Below are 24452 nucleotides of genomic sequence, written 5' to 3'. Positions count from 1 at the left end.
AGATACTGTGAGTGTGAATGGTAGCTTTAAATTTGATTAACTGACATGGGATTACTTGTAGAATACACTCTAGTCTTTATTTCTTTGAATGTTGTACCCCATCACTTACTCTGAAGATGCATTAAGATGAAATATTTCATGGCAAGTATGAGCAGGAGGAATGATTACAACAGGCAAAGCTGCTTCAGTGTTCCTAAAAATAATGTACCTATTATTCCATTAACCCATCCTTTATGGTTGGGTTTAGTTTAAGGCAGAAAAGAAACAATAAAATAAATGTAGGGTTGGAAAGGCAAATAGGCCTAGAAAACAAAAAGACAGTTTAAGATCTAAATAATAACAACTTGGCGTTGTGGTCTCCTCTCCTGTCGTCCAAGTGCAGAACCGCTATCTTTCTTTCTATCACTCTTTTCACTCTACCTGTCTCTTCCTAAGTCAGTTACGTGTATGTGTGGGTGGGTGGGTTGTGCTATATATTTTCCAGGAGTGGGCATGGTTGAGGCACCTCTTCCCCACCTCCACTTACTCTCCTCCACTAATCGGCTGATTGTTGTTCTACTCCATGTGGTAGTATACCTCAGGCCACGTTCTACTTAGTAGCACTTACCTGCTAACCTGTTGACATTGCTCTCCATACGTATTCTTCCTCCTCGCAGAAATCCTTTTCCAAACAGGTCTCAGTCAGAGACTCACCTGTTCTCTAATCCTAGGACACTGTAAGCCTAACCCTGCTGAAAACATGAAGAATACTTAACTGCTCTTGAACATCTACATTCTCTGTTGTGGCACATTCCCAAAACTGTTCATTTAAACCTGCTTAATCCTTCAGCTGTGTCCTACCATTGAGTCCCTAAGGTAAAACCATAATGCACTAACTCTGCCCAGGAGAGATGCCATGACTGCAGTCACTGTGACGTTAAAGTCAGACTTTTCCATCATGGTCTGAAGGGTGACTAAGTTTAGTTACATCAAAGTAAGCTGTGAACATTTAGTAAATGTTTTTTTTTAACATCTGGCTAAGGTTAAAGAGCATAATTGAGGTCTCTGCCTCTGTTTTAATATCTGTGTCCACTATCTTATGACATCTGTACCCATCCTGAAACCCAATTAGCCTAATTAATGAGGCACTTTAAAATATAAAAGATACAATTAAAAAAAAAAAGGGAAAAACCAATAAAACAAACGTGAAAATGTAAATCTGTCAAATTAGAAACTTAAATATTTGGCTGAACTTGTGTTGTGCTGTGAGGTTGTAGACACTGAAATGGTGATGAGATTGGCAATGGTACAGAGCAGATGAGTGTACAAACATTTGAGCACGTCACCTGGAATGAATCCCTCCAACCAGCTCAAAAGGGCCTGGCAGCAGCTACATGATTAACTCTAATGGCCATATTCTGCCAGGTTGCAGAATTAATGACAAATTAGTGTTGAAATCATGTCAATAATGCACTAATTGTATACTATGGCTTCTATAGTGACCACATTTCGACAAAGCTTGACTGCCAATGTTCTCCACGTCAGCACCAGCTTCCCATCCCCATATGAGCTAAATTGAATGGAAGGAAGGTGCTGGATGTGCAGAGATGCCCTGAGATAATCTAGCACATAACAGCAGGGTGCAAGTAGGCAGAGGATACATGGAACATCATAACCAAGAGGCTGGTATATTATACAGGAATATCTGTGCAGAGTATGGCCTGGAAGAACAGGCCAGGATGAGATCAAAATGGGATACATACCCAAGTGTGGTTGAGAATGACAGAGCTAAGATCCTGTAGGACTTCCAGATACAGACGGACAAACTGGTGATGGGTAACCACCTGGACAAAGTAATGGTGGACAAGCAGAGGAGGAAGGCCATTGTCAAAGATGTAGCAATACCAAGCGACAATAACATCAAGAAGAAGGAACATGAGAAGCTCGAGAAACACCAAAGGCTAAGAGAAGAACTTGAAAGGATGTGGAAGATGAAGGTAACAGTGGTCCCCGTGGTGATCAGGACACTCAGGGCAGTGACCCCCAAACTGGAAGTACGGCTCCAAGAGAATCCAGGAACAACGTCTGAGATCTCTGTCCAGAAGAGTGCAGTCCTAGGAACAGCTAAGATACTGCGCAGAACCCTCAAGCTCCCAGGCCTCTGGTAGAGGACTTGAGCTTGAAGTGTGTGTGTGTGTGTGTGTGTGTGTGTGTGTGTGTGTGTGTGTGTGTGTGTGTGTGTGTGTGTGTGAGAGACATTTGTGCTTATCATTCCTTATATTGAGACAATTATTGCTATTCTCTCATTGATAAATTGTCATGGTCCTGGGTCTGCGACCCCTTGTTTTTTAGTTTATGGTCTTTTGTAGTTATGTTACTTTTATTGTTACTGTTTTATTATATTATTTCATGTGTTCCCCTTATGCATTCTTAGTTAGTTCCCATTGCTTTACACCTTAGTTCTCCCTGTGTTCCATCCTGAAGTGTTTCCCCTCTGTGTGGAGCTTCTTTTGTTTAATTTTCACAGTGTCTGTGTGTCCTGTCTAGTCTGTGTCCTCTTTGTGTGGTGTCAATTTTGCATTTGTGTATCAGTCTTCTCACTTCCTGTTTTATTTTGACATCCCCTGTCTCTTGTGCTTTGTGTTTTGTTTACTTCCCTGAGTCTCCTTAGTGTCATTGTCAGATGTCAGAGTCTTGTTGTCGTAAGTGGCTCGGTTGTTCCATGCTCTCTAGCGCGCCTTAGCTTTTTTTCCTCAGTTTAGGTTTCCTTTCGTTTCATTTTTGCCTTGGTTTATTTTTGTCCTTCATGTCTTGCTGCCGTAATTAAGGCTCATTTTGGTTCATCTTTAACCACCCACTCCTGCGTCCTGCTTTTGGGTCCTCTCCACCATCACAAGCCACACGGCCTGCGCCCACGCACTGCGACATAAATTCAAAAACGGTGGCAAAAAAGTAGCATGATTGCATGGAGGTCATTTTAGTTTTATTATTGTGAAACAATATTAAAACAACACCCTTCAGTTAATATGATGTTTGGGGTGAAGCAGACTGTAGAACACATTGTTTAGTTATTATAACTGTTTAGACTCTGACCTGCTTATTAACAACATTGTGATTATTTTAATGAATATGTAGCGGAAAACTTGTTTTGTTCTGACAAGTCAAATGAGATGACCTGAGGCTGTTTGGATTATTTTAGCTTACTGTATTAAAAAAACAGAAACGCTATTGTCAAAGCATGGAGAGGGTATTTAAGCCATCCAGCAAGAGTATTTATTTATTTATTCGTGTAGACTAGTTTTAGGTTCTGTAGGATTTTCCATGGATAATATTCGTATTCAAGCTACCAATTAGACTAATCATAGGTCACACTCCATCCTTTAACATTCATCCAAAATAATAGACAAAGGTGTCTTTATGAAACAAATGAATGAGCCATTATATATATTAGTCATGATAAAAATAAATTACACCCTATGTCACTTCTAAGGATTTACATATCAGGACATAGTAAAAAAATATCATCTGGTCTTTTGCAGATGATATTACAGGTTGTTTAAGTACAACCTGTAATTGAACTTTAACATTTAACATGCTAACTTAAGCCTGTAGAGCCTTGTTTTTTTTTGCATAGTCTCACCTACTTCCCAAGATTGGCAGCTGTCTTGAATGTTTTCCATTTGTGAATAATCTTTCTCACTCTGGAATGATTGACATCAAATTGTTTGGAAATGCCTTTATAAACCCTTCCCAGATTGATGGGCAGCAGCAATTGCTTATCTAAGACCATCTCTTTCCCCCTTCACATTATGTTAACACACATCTAAATGCTCCAGACCTGCAAACTACCAAACCTCTGCTTTTATAGAGGTGCTCACACTTTACTAACAAGATTACTTTAATTACGTCTTAATAAGTAAAAACTTAGAATTGAAAGAGGGTGCACTTTCTTTTTACTATTACCTGAATGACAACATCCATAACACTTCAGTGATGGAACCCATAGGCAAATAACTGACAAGAATTTGACTGCCCAACAACTGATGTTCATTCTTCTCTCTAGTGCATACCTCCACCTCTCTAGGCTCTCTTCCACTTGCTCCCTGTTCTCACTACAGATCACAATGTTGGCTGCAAACATCATAGTCTAAGGAAACTTTTGCCTGACCTCATCTGCCAACCTGTCCAACACCACTACAAACAAGAAGGGATGCAGAGCTAATATGATTTAATCCCACCCCCACCCATCTGTCATTAATATCACACACCTCAGATAAGGGAACTAGAAAACATCCCTTAAACTGACATTTCTCATTATAAAACTTGATATAGCAACAGTTTCCTCACATGTGTGCTTTTGCAATAAGCACCCTACATGTGGGATATACTCACGCTCCAGTAAATACACTACTTTACTTTTAGTGATTTTCCATAACTGCTTCCTGGCATTCTTATAAAATCAGAAAAACTGCAACCACAGATCCTTTGAGAGAGAGAGAGAGAAAAAAGAAAAGATTCACCCCTTTTTCTTTAGAGGGTGCTAGAGTTTTAAAAGTGAGAAACCATTGTATTTTGAGGGGGTGGATGCTAACTTTTGTGACGATGGACCTCTTTTTCCATTTTAAAATATATGGCTTCTTCCAACATTACCTTCTGCTACCAGTTAATCTCTTAAAAGCTTTATATCACTGCACTAAACCTGTAAATGTAACCTGGCAAAGCCCCGCACATGTGAACAACTATGTAAATGGTAAATGATTGTTCCATCACGTGGATCTGTTTACGTCTTGAGTCATTTCCGGAAAATGGATGATTGACAGGCGCTTTACCAATCAGAAGGTGGAAGTAGAGCAGTGGCGTGTGGCGGAAGTCTGCGCACTCACATGAAAGAAGAAGCTAGCGGAGGGGATTAAACTGTATACGATCGGGCTTTTTAACCCTCTGCTAAAAGGGAAAAATTTCTCACTTGCACATGTAACTTCACACAGCATACAGCAGAGGAGAGCTATGTCGCTGCCAGCAGCTGAATTCCTGGACGAGATAAGCACGCAAGCAAAAATAAAGGTAACCAGCCAGGAGAAACGGGCTAGCCAGTCATGCTAACCTATGCTAACTCTCGTAGAGGGTCGCTCTGTTTTTGTAGCTAGCTGCATACCTTTTAGGGTGTCCTCCCTGGTTTATTTATGTGCACAGCTACATCCGCAAAAAAGGTTTCTATTTAAAAGTGCTTGACATCATCGTTGCCGTTATTATCGGAGAAACTGTTGTGTGTCTAAGCCGTAATATTGGTCAAGGACTTTGGGGTTTGGTCAAACTGTTTTCTGATGTGTCGTTGATAATACTGGGGGTGTGTTTCCTCACGCCAGCCACGCTGATAATTAAATATATCCATATTGCGATCATCTCACGAGGTTTTTTCATAAAATGTGATTGCTGTCATTTGATGTTTAGTCATCATGTGCTCACTGCAGGTCCCGGTGATTATGCTTTCACTTCCCCTTTGAGTTTTTTGCTATTAAGTAAGAAAGGTACTGTCTCAGACTGGTCTGGTCTAATTTTTCTGGCCGTCCTACCACAGTTTTTTTCGTCTTAAACACTAGTAATTTCTCTTCTTTACATCTGATAGTTGTAATCAGCTGTTAAGACTCTGATTAATACCCTCCGGGTCATTTAAAAAGCATTCTTGCAGCATGTTTGAACAAGTCTAAGTCTTGTTCTTTGAACGGATCGATAGCTCTAACAGGTTGTGCAACTAAACCCTGGTGTCGGGCAACATGATAAATCTGACACTTTATCGTGTACCGTATGTCTCGCGATAGATCCGTTTTTAATGCATATAATCACTGAGAAAGACGCCTTTAAAACTGTTTGTCATTGATCATTAAATAATGAACACCGTGATTTACCTTGTTTAGGTGGAAGTGTAATGTTATTTTCCCAGTTCTTGTTGGTTTTCAGTTGCATATCGATGGATAAAATTCTTGGGGTGGATGTACTCAATGCGACTTATCATCTGGGCAGGCAAAAGTGGGACAGTTTTTAGGATAAATTTGAGGGAGCAAAAGTTGAAGAGGTCCTTGAGACCCATCATGTTGTTGTCTCCTCACTACACAACTTCATCGATGGAATACCCACTCCTTCTTGCATCATCTTGTAGGACTTGTTTTCAGTGTGCAACTGTGGGTGTGTTTGACACATTCCAACTTGATGCTACCTCTTTACCAGTGGCAACGTGGGCACCAAGGTCTCCAAAATCACCACTCACTATCTTTCATCTTTCCCAAAGCCGGTACTCATTCCCAACTCTCAGCTCCTTCCAACTTGTCACTGATATTTGGTGGGTTGGTGGAGGTTTCTGATCTGATGGTTGTCAATCAGACAGGAGATTCTGAGAGCTCTCATAATCCCAGCTTTTAGCTCAGTTGTCAGTTGTACTCCCTGAGGAGCTCTGGCAGTATGGTGGCTGTTCTCTGCTCCTGAGTGTTAGAGCGGGTTGTCTACCACTCATAAAGTTGTTGGATTGATGTCTGACTTCTCCTTCCTGCATGCCGCAGTACCCTTGGGGAAGACGCTGAATCCTAAGTTGACCCCAGTGGAGTGTGTGTGTGTGTGTGTGTGTGTGTGTGTGTGTGTGTGTGTGTGTGTGTGTGTGTGTGTGTGTGTGTGTGTGTGTGTGTGTGTGTGTGTTGTGTGAGAGAATTTTAGAAAGCGCATAGGCATAGATAAAAGCACTGTATGAATGTGTGTGCAACTGGTGAATAAGTCATGTAGTAGAAAGTTCTTTGAGGGCGCAACTGAGTAGAAAGGTGCTTTATAGAAATACCAGTCCATTTAGCAGTTAAATGGACAGAAGAAATTTAATAAATTTTGATGTCTCTGTGAGCAAAATAAAGTATTCTTTTCAAAACTTGGAGTGGTAAAGGGGGGTTATTATGCTTCTTTCCACTTTTATATGCATATTCAGGCACTGCATAGTTTATAGAAAAAATTATCTTGAACTGGCCTTTCATGCAGGCCTCGAGTATTCAGAGCAGTCTGAAGCCTGAGCAATGCAGGGATGATTTCACCTGTGTTAATCTTATTATTTGAAACTGTAGTTAATGTAAACATCTCACATACATACACTGTTTGTTTATGTATCTATCTGATAGAAAATAAGACAAAAGCATAATGGGCCCCTTATAATGATAACTGAATGGCTTGTACCACTGACTTCAGCAAGGCAGGAGCTAAAGAGAAAGTACCTAAAGTACCACATTTCTCTGATAAAAGTACCTTTGTTTTGAGATGATTAGACTTGGCTGAGGGCATCAGGCTCTGCCCTCATAAAGCAACATGCTGTACTGGAGGTGCTCAGTAAGACCTTGTTTTGTGGGAAACAGCAGCGGCATTAGCAGGAAACTAGGGATGGAAAGTTACATAAGAGCACTTCTGTTTTACACGGATGTGATCAGAGCTTAGAAGTAAACAATTTAGAGTGAATTGTGCAGATTGGATGGCTAAAGCAGGCGTGATTCATGAACATATCTGGAATAGTTTGTCTTTAGATCAGGTTGATTTGTTCTTTAATACTGCAAATGGGTATTTATTATGTAAATTTAAACCTGTGTTTTAGGGGGGGGTAAAGGGTAAAGTAATTTTTTTAAAACAATGTAGTTCTAGAACATACTGGTTAAAAAATTGTTTACTTTGAGGCAACGATGTTACAAGTCTTGAGTTTCACTATAACACCGTAATAATAAGTGAGGACAGGTGTTACTGAAGCTGTTTTTGCCTATCTGTACCCAGCATTGCTGCTACAATACTAGTTAACCTCTGTTTATTTAAATTAGAGTTGTGGTGCCAGTCTGCCAGTGAAGTTCACACCACATACACACCCCTTCTGGCTCTCACACTCTTCCTGTATTGATCTGATTAGAAAACGTTTTCTTTCAAAGGCACACAGCAAACCAAAAAGAGAAAGTACCTAAAGTACCACATTTCTCTGGTAAAACCTCATGTACTGCTTCTCCAGTTTGGCAGTAACACAGCTTAGTGGTCCTAAGCCTGGCAGGTCTTCAGCTGTCGGTTTTTCCTGACCAAATCACATGCTGCCCTCCACTTTGCGAGCTTGATCCCTTTGTGTGCTGATGTTTAGGCTGCAGCTTGCTACAGTCTTCATAAAAAAACAAAAAAACCCTACTGGGCTGCTAAGAACACAGAGCTTCACAGGTGATTGTCCTCATACTGACCCGCAGTGATAATAGTGAAAATTGACTCCAATGGTAGACGTCACAAAGTGATGCTTTTTGTCTTTGCTACCCCAAAGAAGGTACTCTGTCTTGCCGGGTGTTTTCTTGAATGAAAAATTAAGAGACGTGAAAAACAGCATCCAGAAAAAAATGGATTTTCTGATACTGAGTCTGGGATTTATATCCTTGTTAGACTTGTCTGTAGAATTTAATAAGAAAATGAAAGGAATTTTTTCTTAGATAAAAAGTTAAGTGTTTGATGCGTCAGCATTATTTTATATTGCACCAAATTACATTCAGATTTAAAATGAATACCTTGTGGTTACCAGATGTCTCGAAAAAAGAAATTTCCCCTTTACAGTCCAGCAAGCAAACACAAATGGATTGAGATAAGACTACACTAAGAAAGAGGCGTAGACATTGCATTGCTATAGCAATTGGCAAACATCTTAAAACATCATTAAAAAGTCTAATATGTTAATAGATGAAACTTTATAGGCACTGTAGCTGATCTGTTGGATAAAACTGATGCTTTGGCCACTTTGTTATAACTCACTTTGACCTCAGTGGCCTGAAATATGAAAAAATATTTTGGGATTTAAGAAAGCAGCTTTCCGTTTAGTCATTGGTTTTTGTTTTACCAAAGGCATTCACTTATCAACATAATATTAAAGAACTGCTGACTGATCTGTCAGGTCTCTTGTAAAATTGCATCCTGATTCCTAGAAGGCCTGTGGATATTAAGAAGGTCTAGTTTTGAGGAACCGTCTAAACCTTTTAGCGTTCTCTGGAATTACAAACTTTATTCCTTTCTTCATTTTTTTTTTGTAATCTGCTGATTTCAAGCAATTTCAGATCCATGTTATTGTTCTATAGACTTCTGTAGTCCTCAAACGGAGAGCACTAAACTCTTTAAAGGTACTTGTTGACCTAATAGAAGATTTGGAAATCCTACTCGTCATTTTGAATTATGTTTTTATGCTTGTTCTTGCAGCTCAAGTAATCAGGCCAAGATTGTTTCACACGTCATTAATGAGGAGCACCTTTGTAATTATTGCCAGATCTACCTATGCCTTATTGAGGAGGCCGCAATACTGATAAACCTTTTAATGTATACAGATGGCTTTTTTGGGCAGCTTTTTATGTTTAGCTGTAGCAGCTGCAATATTTCTAGCCTTTTTTTTTTTTTTTTTTTTTTTTTTTTTTTTTTTTTTTAAAGTCTTCATATATTTAGCTTTTACAGTTTGTTCCTTATGAGACCTGTGCTTGAGATTGGTCATCACACCACCCCTTTTTATGTGAAGGTGTTCATGGCTGGGTCAACCTGGGTTGGCTTAAGAGTTCATAACCAAGACCATATGACTGCTAGATGTGACTGTGTTTGTCTGCTGGTATCCTTCTACAAGTGCTCCATAGAGAGCGTACTAACATACTGTATTTGTGCATGGTATAACAGCAGTACTGCGGCTCAAAGAAAAGCTCTCCAAAGGGTTGTGAATACAGCCCAAAAAATCATTGGCTGCCCTCTCCCCTCACTGGAGAAAAGCACAAAAGATCACAAAAGACACTTCTCACCCCGGACACTCTCTGTTTGCACTGTTGCCTTCAGGTAGAAGATACAGAGCATTAAGAACAAAAACGAACCAACTCAGAGACAGTTTCTACCCCACAGCAATAACTAAACTAAATGCAATTTCAAACAAACCACAAAATCGGCATGCAAGATGTGTGTGAGAATGTTATTTGCTATTTATTTGATATTTTACGTGTAAATGATTAGTCACTATAGCTACTATTTTATTGTTATGGCTATTATTTTATTTATTTATTTATTTATTTTTAGGCACCGACTGATGGCACTTTTAATTTCGTTGTTCTTGTAACAATGACAATAAAGAAATCTATCTATCAAATTTAGTGATATTACATAGTGAAATAATATCATGGGTATGGTGAACTTTCTTTGTAGTTCCCTGGCACACTGAAATTATTAAATTATTGGTGTTTTAGGCCTTAAAAAAGATGTTATATTATAAATAAATATACACTTTCTTTTCCAGGTGTGACTACAACAGTCTGTGTTTCGGGGTCCCACTGTAGGCCAGTGCGTGTGCTCATTTGCGCGTCTGTTGTCGTTACAAGTGAGTGGCATAGCAGCTGGGGGTTGTAACGTGATGCCAAGATGCTGCTGTCCCTGGGAATGCTGATGCTGTCGGCCACACAGATTTACACCATCTTCACCGTTCAGCTCTTTGCCTTCCTCAACCTGCTGCCCGTAGAGGCTGACATCACTGCTGTAAGTAATCCTGTGCATAAATACATGTACACCAGCAACAGTGATGTAATGGTGTAATAGCCTTAGAACACCACTGGTTTGAAATAATGTAAAAAGAGCTGCGTTTTTATGCCCCTTAAAGGAAAACCATCAGATGTAGAAACTGCTGCTTGTTTATGCCTTCATAAAAGTGTCTTGAACTGCCAGTAATTTAGTTGTCCTATCTTTCAGTACTCATTTGACAACAAAACAGACAACTTTGATGATTTGCCTGCAAGATTTGGCTACCGGCTCCCCAGCGATGGACTTAAGGTGAGTGCAAAAGGGCACCAGGTTGTTTTTATGAGTTGTGGGTCAGATGTTTGCTGGCATGTTTTCACTTTACAGCTCCAGTGAATTAAAGTTCAACTATTAAGGCACAAAAAAGAGGGAGCGAGAATAAGTGATTAAGTTCCCAAATGTGTTTGTGGAAAAATATTTCACATGTACTGAAAACCTGAGCAAAGTAAACATCTTTGCATTTACAGTCAGAACAAATTTAGAAATGTATGTGGATATTCATAAAGTGTTAATGCAACAGAAAAACTTTCAAATGTGTCTAAGCTTTTGTTATGCTGCTAACATTTGATTAACATGAGTAAGGTTTGTGAAAACACTGAAAATCGGGGACAAATTTTAAATAATATGAGTGGACAACTAAAAGTTACCATTGTGAAAGGCTGATTATCATATTCCGTGTGGTGATGCTTAAAATAAACTTATAACTACTACATAGATTTACACGTCACACCCCGGATGGACTCAAATAAAGGTCTATTAAGCTTTAATTATATATAATGAAGGTGCTGTCAAGCATTGCTGCTATGTGTTGAGGATTGTTATAGCTTGTGTTGTTGTGAAGCTTCTGTATGACGTTGTGCAACCAGCAGTCCTCTCAGTGGTTGATCTACAAAGCTCGCAAACAGAAGGGATGATTCATGTCTGCTGTCTAAGCGGGTTATTGTGGTGTTTCCCGCAGTCAAGAGCTCACTTGTTGTTACCGTACAAAGGCTTTTCACACCAAACTAAGCTGATAGCGACATGCTTTGTGCCTTGCTTTGTATTTTCTATTTTTTGTGTGAGTTAAATAATCTGTATTCAGACTTATCTGAATTCAAGAGTGCCATCATTAGTGTCATTATTGCATTATGACAGGACTAAAACATAATTTTGGTAGTGTTGCATGATTTGTGGTGTATCTGGTTTCCTTTTAGTCTTTTGACCTGAGGGATTTTCTTTAAATTTAGTACAAATGGCCACTCATACTTGAGGATTAACTAATTACAGTTTGATGGTCAAAGTCTCTATGACCTTGCAAAAATAACTGACTAAAGGTTAAGGCTGGAAAGACTTGAATATTAACCTGAGCTTAGCTGGGTGGCTTAGGCCTAAAATAGTGAGGTTGCAATTCTTTTACCACCACATCCTTCCTTTATAACACACATGTAGTGCACCTTTGCTCCTCGTGTTTAGTGTAAAACAGATCCATTTATATACAAGCCTGACCTACATGAAGGAAGGGGGAACACCTTACTAAAACTCATGCAAAGGGGGTCGTAGACTTCAGTGTTTTATACATTAAGAAGTTCCTTCTTAAGGAACTTCTACACATTAAGATGTTCCTTCTTAATATGTAGGCTCTTTATTTGCATTGTTTTATGAGAATTTGATGGCATTTCCCAGTATTTTATGTTGAACTGTAAGCGTGTTGCTGCTTTTTAATGCCAAGAGAAAGCTTTGGCATCACAAGGCAGCACAAGCTTGTTTATCTCGAGAGGATTCCCTTGGGGGGTGGGGGGGGTCTTCAAACAGAGCTTTCGCTGTTGCAGTTGCACAACCCGGGCTGTTTAGCCTCAACGCAAAGCTACTGCAAACATGTAGAGTGGGGAAAATAAGTATTTGATACACTGCCGATTTTGCAAATTTTCCCACCTACAAAGAATGGAGAGGTCTGCAATTTTTATCATAGGTACACTTCAACTATGAGAGACAATCTAAAATAAAAATCCAGAAATCACATTGTATGATTTTTAAATAATTAATTTGCATTTTATTGCATGAAATAAGTATTTGATACAATAGAAAAACATAACTTAATATTTGGTACAGAAACCTTTGTTTGCAATTACAGAGATCAGACGTTTACTGTAGTTCTTGGCCAAGTTTGCACACACTGCAGCAGGGATTTTGTCCAACTCCTCCATGCAGATCTTCTCCAGGTCTTTCAGGTTTCAGGGCTGTCGCTGGGCAACATTAAGTTTCAGCTCCCTCCTAAGATTTTCTATTGGGTTCAGGTGTGGAGACTGGCTAGACCACTCCAGGACCTTGGAATGCTTCTTACGGAGCCACTCCTTAGTTGCCCTGGCTGTGTGTTTCAGGTCATTGTCATGCTGGAAGACCCAGAAATGACACATCTTCAGTGCTGTTACTGAGGGAAGGAGGTTGTTGGCCAAAATCTCACGACATGACCCCATCCATCCTCCCTTCAGTATGGTGCAGTCGTCCTGTCCCCTTTGCAGAAAAGCAACCCCAAAGTATGATGTTTCCACCCCCATGCTTCACGGTTGGGACAGTGTTCTTGGGGTTGTACTCATCCTTCTTCTTCCTCCAAACATGATGAGTGGAGTTCATACCAAAAAGCTCTATTTTGGTCTCGTCTGACCACATGACCTTCTCCCATGCCTCCTCTGGATCATCCAGATGGTCATTGGTGAACTTCAGACAGGCCTGGACATTTGCTGGCGTGAGCAGGGGGACCTTGCGTGCCCTGCGGGATTTTAATCCATGACTGCATAGTGTGTTACTAACGGTCATCTTTTAGACTGTGGGCTCAGCTCTCTTTGGGTCATTGACCAGGTCCTCCATGTAGTTCTGGGCTGATTCCTGACCTTTTTCAGAATTATCCTTACGCCACGAGGTAGGAGCTTGCATGGAGCCCCAGACCGAGGAAGATTGACAGTCATCTTGTGTTTCTTCCAGTTTCTAATAATTACGCCAACAGTTGTTGACTTCTCATCTATTGTCCTGTAGCCCATCCCAGCCTTGTGCAGGTCTACAATTTTGTCCATGGTGTCCTTAGACAGCTCTTTGGTCTTGGACATGGTGGAGAGGTGGAGAGGAGTGTGATTGAGTGTGTGGACAGGTGTCTTTTATACAGGTAACAAGTTCAGACAGGTGCAGTTAGTACAGGTAATTAGTGCAGAATAGGAGGGCTTCTTAAAGAAAAACTAACAGGTCTGTGAGAGCCAGAATTCTTGCTGGTTGGTAGGGGATCAAATACTTATTTCATGCAATAAAATACAAATTGATTATTTAAAAATCATACAACGTGATTTCTGGATTTGTTTTTGGATTCTGTCTCTCACAGTTGAAGTGTACCTATGATAAAAATTACAGACCTCTCCATTCTTTGTAGGTGGGAAAACTTGCAAAATCGGCAGTGTATCAAATACTTATTTTCCCCACTGTATGTACCCACTGTGCAGTGTGAGATCGAGATGGAGTTAATGTGCAGCACGACAGAAAAGTATCAAAGCAACTCCATTCTGAGATTTGAGAATGTGGAGTGTGGTGAATGTTTATTTTTCCTTTTTAATTGTAGTGTAGTAAAAACATGTTGAAAAGGAGTTCAAAAGTTCAGAAGCTGAATACATAAGCAGAAATACTTTTTTACTTGGTAATTTTACATTGTTTTTATGCCTTTTTGCCCTAGACATTTGGAGCCTGAGGTTTGTATTGCCTGGTCATCTATCCATGTTATTCTCGTGAATACTATACATCAGGATCACCCTGAGGGAATTTCTTGAAATTTGGCACAAACCTTCAATTGGTTTCAAGGAAAAACTGGTTAGATTTTGGTGATCAAATTTAACTACAGTATTTAATTGGATAAAATTATGAAGTGATAATTTTAATTTATGTGAACAAAAGGGAAGGTAGAAAATAACTTCCAGGAGTAAGAAGCTCAGCAGAGCAGGGTTTATCACATTGGACTGGTGATTCTGTAGTTCCCCTTTTTTTAATGTCCTCTGACCACAGAAAGTGAGCGAAGGTGTTTGATAATGGCAGCTGAATGGTGAGACTCGCTTCTGGAAGGTCTTTGGTGATGACATTTTATATCTGAAAGATCAAAGGTTAGGCCTGGACAGATATCGATCTAAAGTACAATGTGACTGGTTAGCAGCAGCATGCAATTAATTGTAGGAAAATGACTGTGGACACAACAGTGTACAGTACAAGTTGGCACCAACATGTGATGTAAAGCAAAATATTTACAGAGATCATCATCATGGAAAGTTTTTGTGTTTGTCAGCTCTGCAGATGATTCAGGAAGGAATCATCTGGGTACTGTGACAACCCTTTTTTTTTTTTTTTTTTTTTTTTTTTTTTTTTAAAAGATGCTGACCAACAATCAAAATCCAACTTGAAATAACTCACTTCCCTTTTTTTTTTTTTTTTTTTTTCCTTTTTGCAGTAAAGCTATTTGCATACCACTAGGGTTTCAGACTTTTTTTGTTTTGTTTTTAATTTTTTTTTTTTTTTTTACCCACTTTCATTTCCACAATTATAGGCTGGTTGTAGACACAGTCTCAGGCATCTCGCTTGAGTTTCCTTTGGAAAGTCCGTGGTTTGGATCATACAGCAGCAGCAGCAGCTGATGACAGAAATGACTAACAGTAAAGTCTCTGAGACACACAGACTCTCACTGTAGAAAACATGTCAAAAATAATATGAAGGAAAATAATATGGATAATTTTGTGAGAGGAAAGCCTAATTTCTGAATCACCGGACACCCCACGATACAATATTATGACAATACTTTACTCACGATACGATCCGAGGGGATCCTGGTACCGAACGACTGCTTGCTAGTGCTAATGGTCGCGCCCGCTTGCAAACTATGATGATAGCAAAAGCTAATGGCTGAAATTCTTGATCAACTACTAGCTAGAACCCTGAAAAATTGCTATTTGGTGTCGCTGTATTAATATAATATCACAATACTATGCAGTATCCATAGGCTACATACCATAGAGCTGCAATCACAGGTTAACTAAAAATAGTCAAGAACACAAAACCAATCATTAAATGTTTTAGAAGCTTTTTTTTTTTAACAGTAATCATAGCTATGTTCAGCAGCTGTTTTTGAAGACCGTAAACTAATGTCATGTCTAATTGTCTTCTTTATTTTATTTTATTTTATTTTATTTTTTAGTTCTGCTTCCTCAGTAAAATGTGACCCACAGACAAACCACACTTTCTTTCTTTTTTTTTTTTTTTTTTGTGTTTACTGTGTCAGCGACATTCCTGTCCAGGTTAAGTGTAATAATTCTCAGTAAGAACATGTGCCACAGAACCCAGAAAAAATTGCAAATAGAAACATAATGCTAAAAACTGCAGGCTGAAGGCAGTGTCTGTCTGAGTGAAAGCAAGCTCTGTAGCTTCACCTGCTTCCTGTGGGGGGAGGTTGAAGCGCTTTATGCAGGTGAGGTAATGAAAATGATCATATCTGAGTGTGGAGTCGCACTGCTTTTAATCTGCTTACAGAAAGCCTCAGTTGAGAGAGTGAGTTATTAATTGCTTTGTTTTTTTTTGTTTTTTTATCTCTATCAACCCAGCGCAAAGCTGCAAACGAGCCCTGTACTGAGATTTACACTGACGGGATTAAGTGTAATCACTGTGCAGTAATTTGAAAGAGTTGGCTCCTCTTTAATTCTGCAACAACACAAAGTCCCACAGTTTGTTTGCACTTAAGCACTCTGACAGCACTCTCTGTAGTTGTTTGTAGTCTAGTGAGTAGAAGAAGAAATAAAATTTTCTGATTGACTCTGGTTTTTTTGTTTAACAGTGCCTCTCTTTAAATGTGAATATCTGTTTTAATTGTGGAGAACGCTACTCCAATAACAGGCTATTGGTTATTATTAGCCTTTATTAGAAGCAGTCAAGATTTGCTTGAAGAAAGTAATTGTATTAATCACTAGTCGATGATTGACTTAAAGTGATATCGTCTATTGAAGTGCAGTATTGTTACACAGACAGAACATTCATGTCCTCTCAGTTTGTATTTTCAGGATCTTCTCCTCCCCCAGTTATTTCCTGTTTCTCAGCTCCTGTCTCTGCATTCTGCAGTACTTGCAGATGTTGTTTTTAAGGTATTGTTTCTGTTCGGCAGAGGGCGCCCTTGCCACTGGTTTCAGAGTCGGCAGGAATGTGAGGCAGTAGCACAGTGATGTCATTTAGCAGCAAGGCTGGGCTGCACTGGAGGCACCCAGAGGTTGATTACAATGAGGCAAGCGGGTAATTCCTCACGTTCCTCCCTTCTGTGAGATTCCAGAGAGTTCCCTGGTCTTTGAATTTGATCTTGCTATTAACATTAAGCTACAATCACACTGCATTTAGTCAGCAATTTTCACCTTCCTGCTGTCGTTAACTTCCAACTGATTAGTTAGTCATTTCCAATATGGAGTTCAGCTAGTGTTCTGGAAGCACATAGGTGTGGCAGCTGGCAAGATGTGCACAAAGAATATCAGTTTCCTGCTATAAACTGGCCTTTATAGATGTGATAGAAAGTGCTGACTCTCTTTGATATAGTGGGCTGAGTTTTTTTTTTTTTTTTTTTTTAAACACTGGCTTTGTATATGTGAGAGAAATGTAGAGAGATGGAAGCAAAAGCAGAGTCCCAAAGTCCCACAGCAGCTCACACTTCCTGTCTACCACCCTGCCTCAGACACACACAGTGGTGTTAGTTACACTTGCATTAAACACCAGAGGTTTTTGAAATATTCTCTTCATGTCTAGCTCATTTTGATTTCTTGATTTCTTCTCCATGTATCTCATCTGATCCTATGCTTAGTCACTTGGTCCCTTCTATTTTTGTCTTCTTCTTTTTTTTTTTTCCTGATTTTCCTATTTTGTGCAAAGCTATCTTTGTATATTTTACTGTCTCTGCTTTTGTACATCTTCCCTTTTATCACTCCCAGCCTTTCTCGTTCTTCATCTTCTCACTATCTCTGTCTCATCAGTCACTTCAAAGCTGTTGTTGGCTGTGGTACTAAGACAGGAAGCAGCAGCAGAGAGGGAGAGAGAGAACCGGAGTTTTCTGGGCAAACTTCAACCCAGACAATCTGAGAACAAGAGCATCCTTGATATGTAGTTGACTGTAACATTTTTGTGTCTCGATTCCAGTGGAAACTTCTGAATTCATTATACATACATCACAATGTCAAATTAATATGCTGCATGTTGGGTTGCAGATATTGTTTGCCAGCTTGTTTTTTTTCCCCTCCAACTTGTTTTGTTTGTTTTTTTTAATTTTTTGGTTTGTTTTATTATCAGCTTTTGTGATGGATGTTGCTTATCTTGGAGGAGAAAGGTTAAAAGCTTTGGCTTAAGGACAAAAACTTGTATCTTGGAAAGGACTGTAAAACCAGTGAAACTGCACCTCAGATACACTATATTGCCAAAGGTATTCACCCACCCATCCATATTATTCAATTCAGGTGTTCCAATCACTTCCATGGCCACAGATGTATAAAATCAAGCACCCAGGCATGCAGACTGCTTCAACAAACATTTATGAAAGAATGGTTCGCTCTTAGGAGCTCAGTCAGTTCAGTGTGATATTGTGATGGGATGCCACCTGTAAAACAAGTCCAGCCCTTAAATTTCCTCAATTCCTTGAGGAATTAGATTTGGTTAAATTTGAATGGAAGTTATGCATTCCGCTCACATTGTCCCTTAATGTCATCCCTACAGGGCTTCCTGATTGGTGCTCGACCAGAAAATGCGTGCGAGCCCATCGAACCCCCTCCGAAGGACAACTTGACAGGCGGATTCATCGTCCTCATCAAGCGGTTTGAATGCAACTTTGACATCAAGGTACCATGTTTACACCAGTTAAAGCACACAATATATTACACTGGTTATTTTGTTTGTGTCCTTAGTGCTGTCATAGATAGATGTCTTTATTTTTATCTTTACCTCAATGTGCATATCCAAGTAGATACAGTGATATTCTAATTTAACTATTAGCAGCAGCTGTTTATACTTGAGTGCAAATATATTTTTTCCAAAAGCAATGAATGCTGATTTTAAAGCAATAGAAAATACATTTTATTTCAGCAGCTGTTAATTGATAAAGGCGATACCAATGTGAAGCAACATGAGTGTTGCTTCTCAGCGCATTTGGGTCAGCAGGTGGTGTTTCAGAGTTGGGTTTTTACTAAAACTCTTAGATCAGCTCATTGGACCAGAAAAACAGGAAGAGGCCATTTCCCTAAACACAGTTTCCTGCCTCTCTTTCCTTTCCTTCTGCAGCTTTTGTGTGTGATACCTGATGTGTGGAGCTGAAAAATGTTGTTTCCCAAATGAGTTGCTCAAAGAGGCAGAGATCTGATCTTCATCAGCCAAGTGAAATGTCCAGCCATGTGCAGTGCAGAAAGAAGCAGACAGGGTGGTGAAGTGTGGTGGGAGTATAGCTGTGTTTAACTCGGATGGTAAAGGAGAATTAGAGTAATGGTAATCGTGTCGTAATCCTGACCTGTCAGTTTAAAAAAGCCCCAAAAAAAGCTTCTAATCTCAGTTAAATCCGGACTAATCTATGTTACAAAGCTGCCCCCGACCAAAGGTTTTTCGACTCAACTAGTAGCTGCTAATTCAAGGGATTGGACCACTAGTTGATTTCATTATTCGGATAAATATATTTTTGGGTTAAAGAGAATATGATTTTTCACATCTGAAAATTTGTTTAACTTTGTCCTAAAACTTTTGCTGCAGTCAGCATCAGACTGACTCATTTTAGAAGGCACGCCCATGCTAGGTGGCTAACATTAGGATACTTTAATGTTTCAGATGATAAGCCTGAGTTTAAGCGTGTGTTTTGGCTGCAGCGGTTGTATGTCATCTTTTAGGGGTCGTCTTTAGCCTCTCCAAACCCACAATTTGGGTTTCCTGCCATTTCCTGTAATTAGGATCTGTCAGCTGCTGAAAATGTTCACCTGTGACTGACTGGCTTGAGTATCCGTCTGTGAGGTCGCTGATTTTCCTGTGACCAGCCGACTAATCAAAACTCGGTCGATCAGGACTGTCCTCGGTGATTGTCAGGGGGAGAAGTTACTTACAGTGACACGGGGTCTAAGCTGGTTTTAACTGGCTCAGGCAGTTTTGAACAAAATGGATTGATTTACACAGACGTAGAAAAGACTTCACCAGTTTTAACACCTTCACACACAAAATCTGTTGTTAAAAATGTGAGCCAAATACAAATCACAAACATTATGAGCCGTTTTCCCCTTCAGGACTGCCTGAGATCTTGATGACACATTCTGTTATAACTTACTGTAATTACAGTTCCCCTGTGATTAAAAAACATCAACATTGACGTTAGTAAAAGTCTGCAAGTTTCAATGCCCAAATCTTCTAATGACTATTCTATCAATACAGCACCTTGACCAGACTCCTACAGATGGTTTGTGCCAAAATGAAGTTTTTAAGTGTTAAGTCTGATGTGCCTTTAACCTCCTGTTGCTCATAGATTTGGAGTAACGGAGAAATGGTAGTGAAGTAGATAGCAGAGAAAAGAGATGCAGCGCTGAGATGAATAATGGGGTAAAGGAGAGGAAAGCATGCAGCCCCTTGGAGCTTTTTCCATTTATGTCTTTTTTTTTTAAACTTCTACCTTTTCCATGCCCCCACCTTTTACTGTCTGGGCTACTATTTTTTATTCACGGAGACTCACATTTCCTGTTTTCTCCCCTTTTTAATCTGTTTTATTTTCATTTGCCAACTCTTTCTCTCCTCGCCCTCTATTGAAACTCTTGAGCAGTCATATAGCCTTATAAGGTCTTAGTGATGCGCACACACACACACACACACACACACACACACACACACACACACGCACACACACACACACACACACACACACACACACACGTCGACAGACAGGGCAGTGAGGTGTTTCCTGGGCTGGATTATAACCTGACTCCACATAGCTGTGTGTCAGACAGACACGCACAATATATATACACAATGCACATAATTCGGTCCATCATAACCTGACATTTAACCACCGTGACCCTCCTAAGAAGCAGCTCTAACTTTTTAAAGTTTGTGTGTTTCTTTTCAGCACTTTCCTCTAGTTTTGTGTGTGTGTGTGTGTGTGTGAGTGCGTGCGTGTGAGTGTGTGCGTGTGTGTGTGTGTGTGTGTGTGTGTGTGGTGGTGGTGGGGTCATTGAGGAGAAACTCTGCAGTCAGAACAATTAAATGTTTTTAGTTGGCTATCATGTAAAAATGAAGACTGTTTTTTTTTTTTTAAGTGAGTACTGACATTTTTTTGGCTGCTTGTTAAACTGCACCATTTATCATTGATATTTATTTCTTTTTGGAGCTGCTCATATTTCACAGTTTTTTCTGATTAAAATGAAATTGTTGTCAAAGCCTCACTGATTTATCTCTTAACATCTTTTACCTGTTTTAAGCCAAAAATTTCCTTTTCCTTTCTAGCCATGTTCTGCATCCCACCACACTTGTCGTATCTGTTTGATGCTTAAAAACAAAATTAGCTTTTTGATATTACGGGTGTCGCTTAGAAATACTAAATCTTCTGTACATGGTGTCCCTGATAACATAATAATGAGGATGCCATGTAACCAAAACATCTGTGGTTTGACTTGACTGAGGGCTTCGTGTGCATGTTGTAATCATGTTTTCTTCCATCCTACATCCTCTCTGCTTATGTGTTTATCTGTGCAAAAAGGGCAAAAATGATTAATTATTAAATAATATTCATTAGCAAAGTCTTCATAGGAAAACCGGAAGTATCCATTTAGCACTTATGCAGATTTCTAATGGCTGTTCATGGATTTGGGGGGGGGGGGGTGACATACAGAAGATTTATTTATTTATTTATTTTTGTGTTGCAGTAGTCATTCAGATAAATTGGCAGGCAGGGCCGACTAGATGCTGCCAAATGTTGCTCTCTTACTATAAGCACTTATTTACTGTTTATAATAGTTTTAAACTTTACATTAGCACCCATAAAGATGAAAGCTAAAACTAGTAAAAACTAATAAAGCCCAATTTGAAAATTATGAGAGTAAACAGATGTTTGTCAGTAATTTCTGGGTGTGGGTGTCGGGGAAGTCGTCTTCATGTCTCCTGTTTCTTTATCACCTGTCCAATCTTTCTCTCCCTCAATCCTGCTCTCCCTCTCTTTTTGTGAGGGCTGACTTCGACCTTAATGATTGTTCATATCTACACACATCATCACTTGGACATGCACACGCACACATGCGGTTTGCTCCCTTTTTTTTTTTCCTCTCTCTCTCTTTCCTGTTGGCAGTCTCTCGATCACTCTCCCAGTTGTTTCTCAGTTGTTGCTAGCATGCAGCAGACTGCCTTGCCTCCCTCCCTTCCTCTCTCACTCACTCATTCTCACACACACACACACACGCACACACAGACACACACACACACACACACACATACACACAAAACATTCCCTCCACCCACCCTTCCTCCCTCATATCCAGGCTCAGTTCCCTCCAGAAGCTGCAGGGAAACAAAGGAATAATAGATTCCATCTTGACTGAAACCAGGCGCTCATCTGGGTGTGGGTGTGTGGTGCAGGGGTGTCACCCCCAACATGCTTGCTGTTTTGTCCCATTGCCCTCTATCTCTTTGTCCTTCTACAGCCTCTTGCAGCTATTGCACCTAGCCATTAGCATCCAGTGATCAACAGTGCAGAGTTGGAATGGATCCTGTGGCAGTAATTGGCAATAAAACAGACACTCACCCACTTAACCCTTCGTCAAGCATTAGCATCTCCCATTGTGGGAGTATAGGTGTGTGTGTGTGTGTATGTGAGAGTGTGTGTGAGGGAAGGTCGTAGGGAACTGTATTTGTTGCAGTAGGATGGGAGATGGGGAGGGGTAAAGGGATCAAGCAAAGGGATGTTAATAGGCATACTTGCTCATCGTGTGTGTGTGTGTGTGTGTGTGTGTGTGTGTGTGTGTGTGTGAGAGAGCGAGAGAGAGAAAAGCATTCCTCCCTGGCTTTTTTTTTTCTCCTGAATAAATCTCCAGGGATCGAGGGTTTGCACTTCCTGTGCACTGGGATTCTTTGAGGTGGTGGGGAGCGCCTCATTGGTGACCTTTCTGGGAAGGGGAGAGGGGATGGGACAGGAAACTCTATATCCTTTTACCCTTTTCCTTCCCCCTCTCGTCCATGAACACCCTCTTGTGCGTCCCTTCATTTTTTCATTTCGTTCTTTGCAGAATGATCATCCATCCCCCCGCTGCCCTCCAATAACACACGCACCAATTAGGTCTCTATATATGCTGAGATATAATATTCTAGTTATGTAATATAGACTCACACTGCTTTCCTGTCTTCTTTTACTCTCATCAGCTGTCTTTTCTGCACAGTCCCTCTGCTGCCCTCTGTGATTGATTTTGGTTTGGCTCAGTCTTAATCTATTAATATTTTCTCATTTGTCTTTATTTAATGTTTGTGTAACAAGTGTGGCAAATAGAGCTGACCGCTTAATGTCTGGTGGAAAATTCCCAATCATTGATCTAAGCCATGCTGCGATTCATTCACAAACTTGCTGCTCAAAGTTAACCAGTCAGTCTGGTGCCAAAGCTTTTTGTTTTGTCAGGATGCAGCAAGCTCCAGAGATTACACATCAAACACTTCTCATTAAAAAGCCTATTGCTATCAGAGTTCAATTAAAAGTTGTCTGGAACCCTGCACAGATATGATACAAGAGCATAACTGGAGAAAACTGGCATACCACTAGTGCTCACAGTGTTACTTTACTAATACCGACACAAAGATCCTGTGGATCAGAATGCCTCCCCCCCCCCCGGCAACTGGCTTATAGGGAAAAAAATGTGTATTCCCCATTTGGTTGGCGAGTGGTTGCTGGAGGTCACTAGCTGAAGTCAGTTACAAAGAGAGTGCTGCACCAAAAACCTCCTTGCGATTACTTTGGTCACTAGCAGGTTTCCATGGTCGTCCATGAGAGACACCGATTTCTCTGAAAACACTAGCTGTAAACAGAGAACGTTCACCTTCAAAGTAAACGATGTGCCTTACCACTACAACAGTACGTTTCAAAAGGTGCAGCTTCCATATGTCATGTTCCATACAAACGAGTGACCAATCACAGAGAGGTTTTTGGTGCCACACAATATGCCTCTTTGTGACAAGTTTCACCTTGTGACAGCAAGCAATCTCCATCAACCACTCGCCAATGGGTCAGGTCTAACAACCGGTGGTTACCAGGGGATTGCCAGCGAGTATCTAGGCCTGTGTGACTGTGTCACAAGTTAAGGCCATGTTTTCATAAGTATACGAGGTCTACTTTTTTTTTTTTTTTTTTTTTTTTTAAATATAGAAAGTCCAGTTAGGGAAGTCAAAAAGTGTGACTTTTCTTTCAACACTACAGCCACAGTTGGTCAGCATTGGTTCTGGGGACTGGTAATTTCTCTTCTAACCTTGCATCCCACATCTGCCTTACAGTAAAATAGTTTTCATCATGCAGCCTGTTTGTGCTGCAGTGACCTCACAGCCCCCAGGCTACACACACACACACACACACACACACACACACACACACACACACACACACACACACACACACAGTCTTTATTCAAACAATGATCTAGCTTCCTGCACACACTCAGTCTTATGACAGGGTATGACTATGGCTGGATGACTGGATGTATGACTAGCTGGAGAGAGAGTGTGTGTGTGTGTGTGTGTTTGTCTGTGAGAGTGTTTGTCTGTTTGTTGAGGGTGGGGGGTGTCAGCAGTCATATCCCACATGGTTGAATCTTTTTTTTTTTTTTTGGAGCTGCTTTTATATCCTTTGCAATTAAAATTTTTTTTTTTTTTTGTGCCAGCAGGTCCATATCTATACATAT

At 40.1% G+C, this 24452-nt stretch overlaps 1 protein-coding gene across 1 annotated transcript in view; it reads left to right on the top strand.

Moving 5' to 3' along the window:
• The first annotated feature begins 4849 nt into the window (after positions 1-4849).
• The window catches only part of rnf13 (ring finger protein 13), a 39221-nt gene continuing 19618 nt past the window's right edge, over positions 4850-24452 (top strand). The window contains exons 1-4 of the mRNA XM_030727817.1: positions 4850-5043; positions 10271-10506; positions 10717-10797; positions 18280-18402. Of these exons, the coding sequence (XP_030583677.1) occupies positions 10393-10506; positions 10717-10797; positions 18280-18402 (318 nt within the window). The 5' untranslated portion in view covers positions 4850-5043; positions 10271-10392. The remainder of the gene's footprint in view (positions 5044-10270; positions 10507-10716; positions 10798-18279; positions 18403-24452) is intronic.

This window comes from Archocentrus centrarchus, chromosome 4 (assembly GCF_007364275.1).
Source record: "Archocentrus centrarchus isolate MPI-CPG fArcCen1 chromosome 4, fArcCen1, whole genome shotgun sequence".
In the NCBI taxonomy this organism is placed as follows: Eukaryota; Metazoa; Chordata; class Actinopteri; order Cichliformes; family Cichlidae; genus Archocentrus; species Archocentrus centrarchus.
This window is presented reverse-complemented; position numbering and strand designations above follow the sequence as displayed.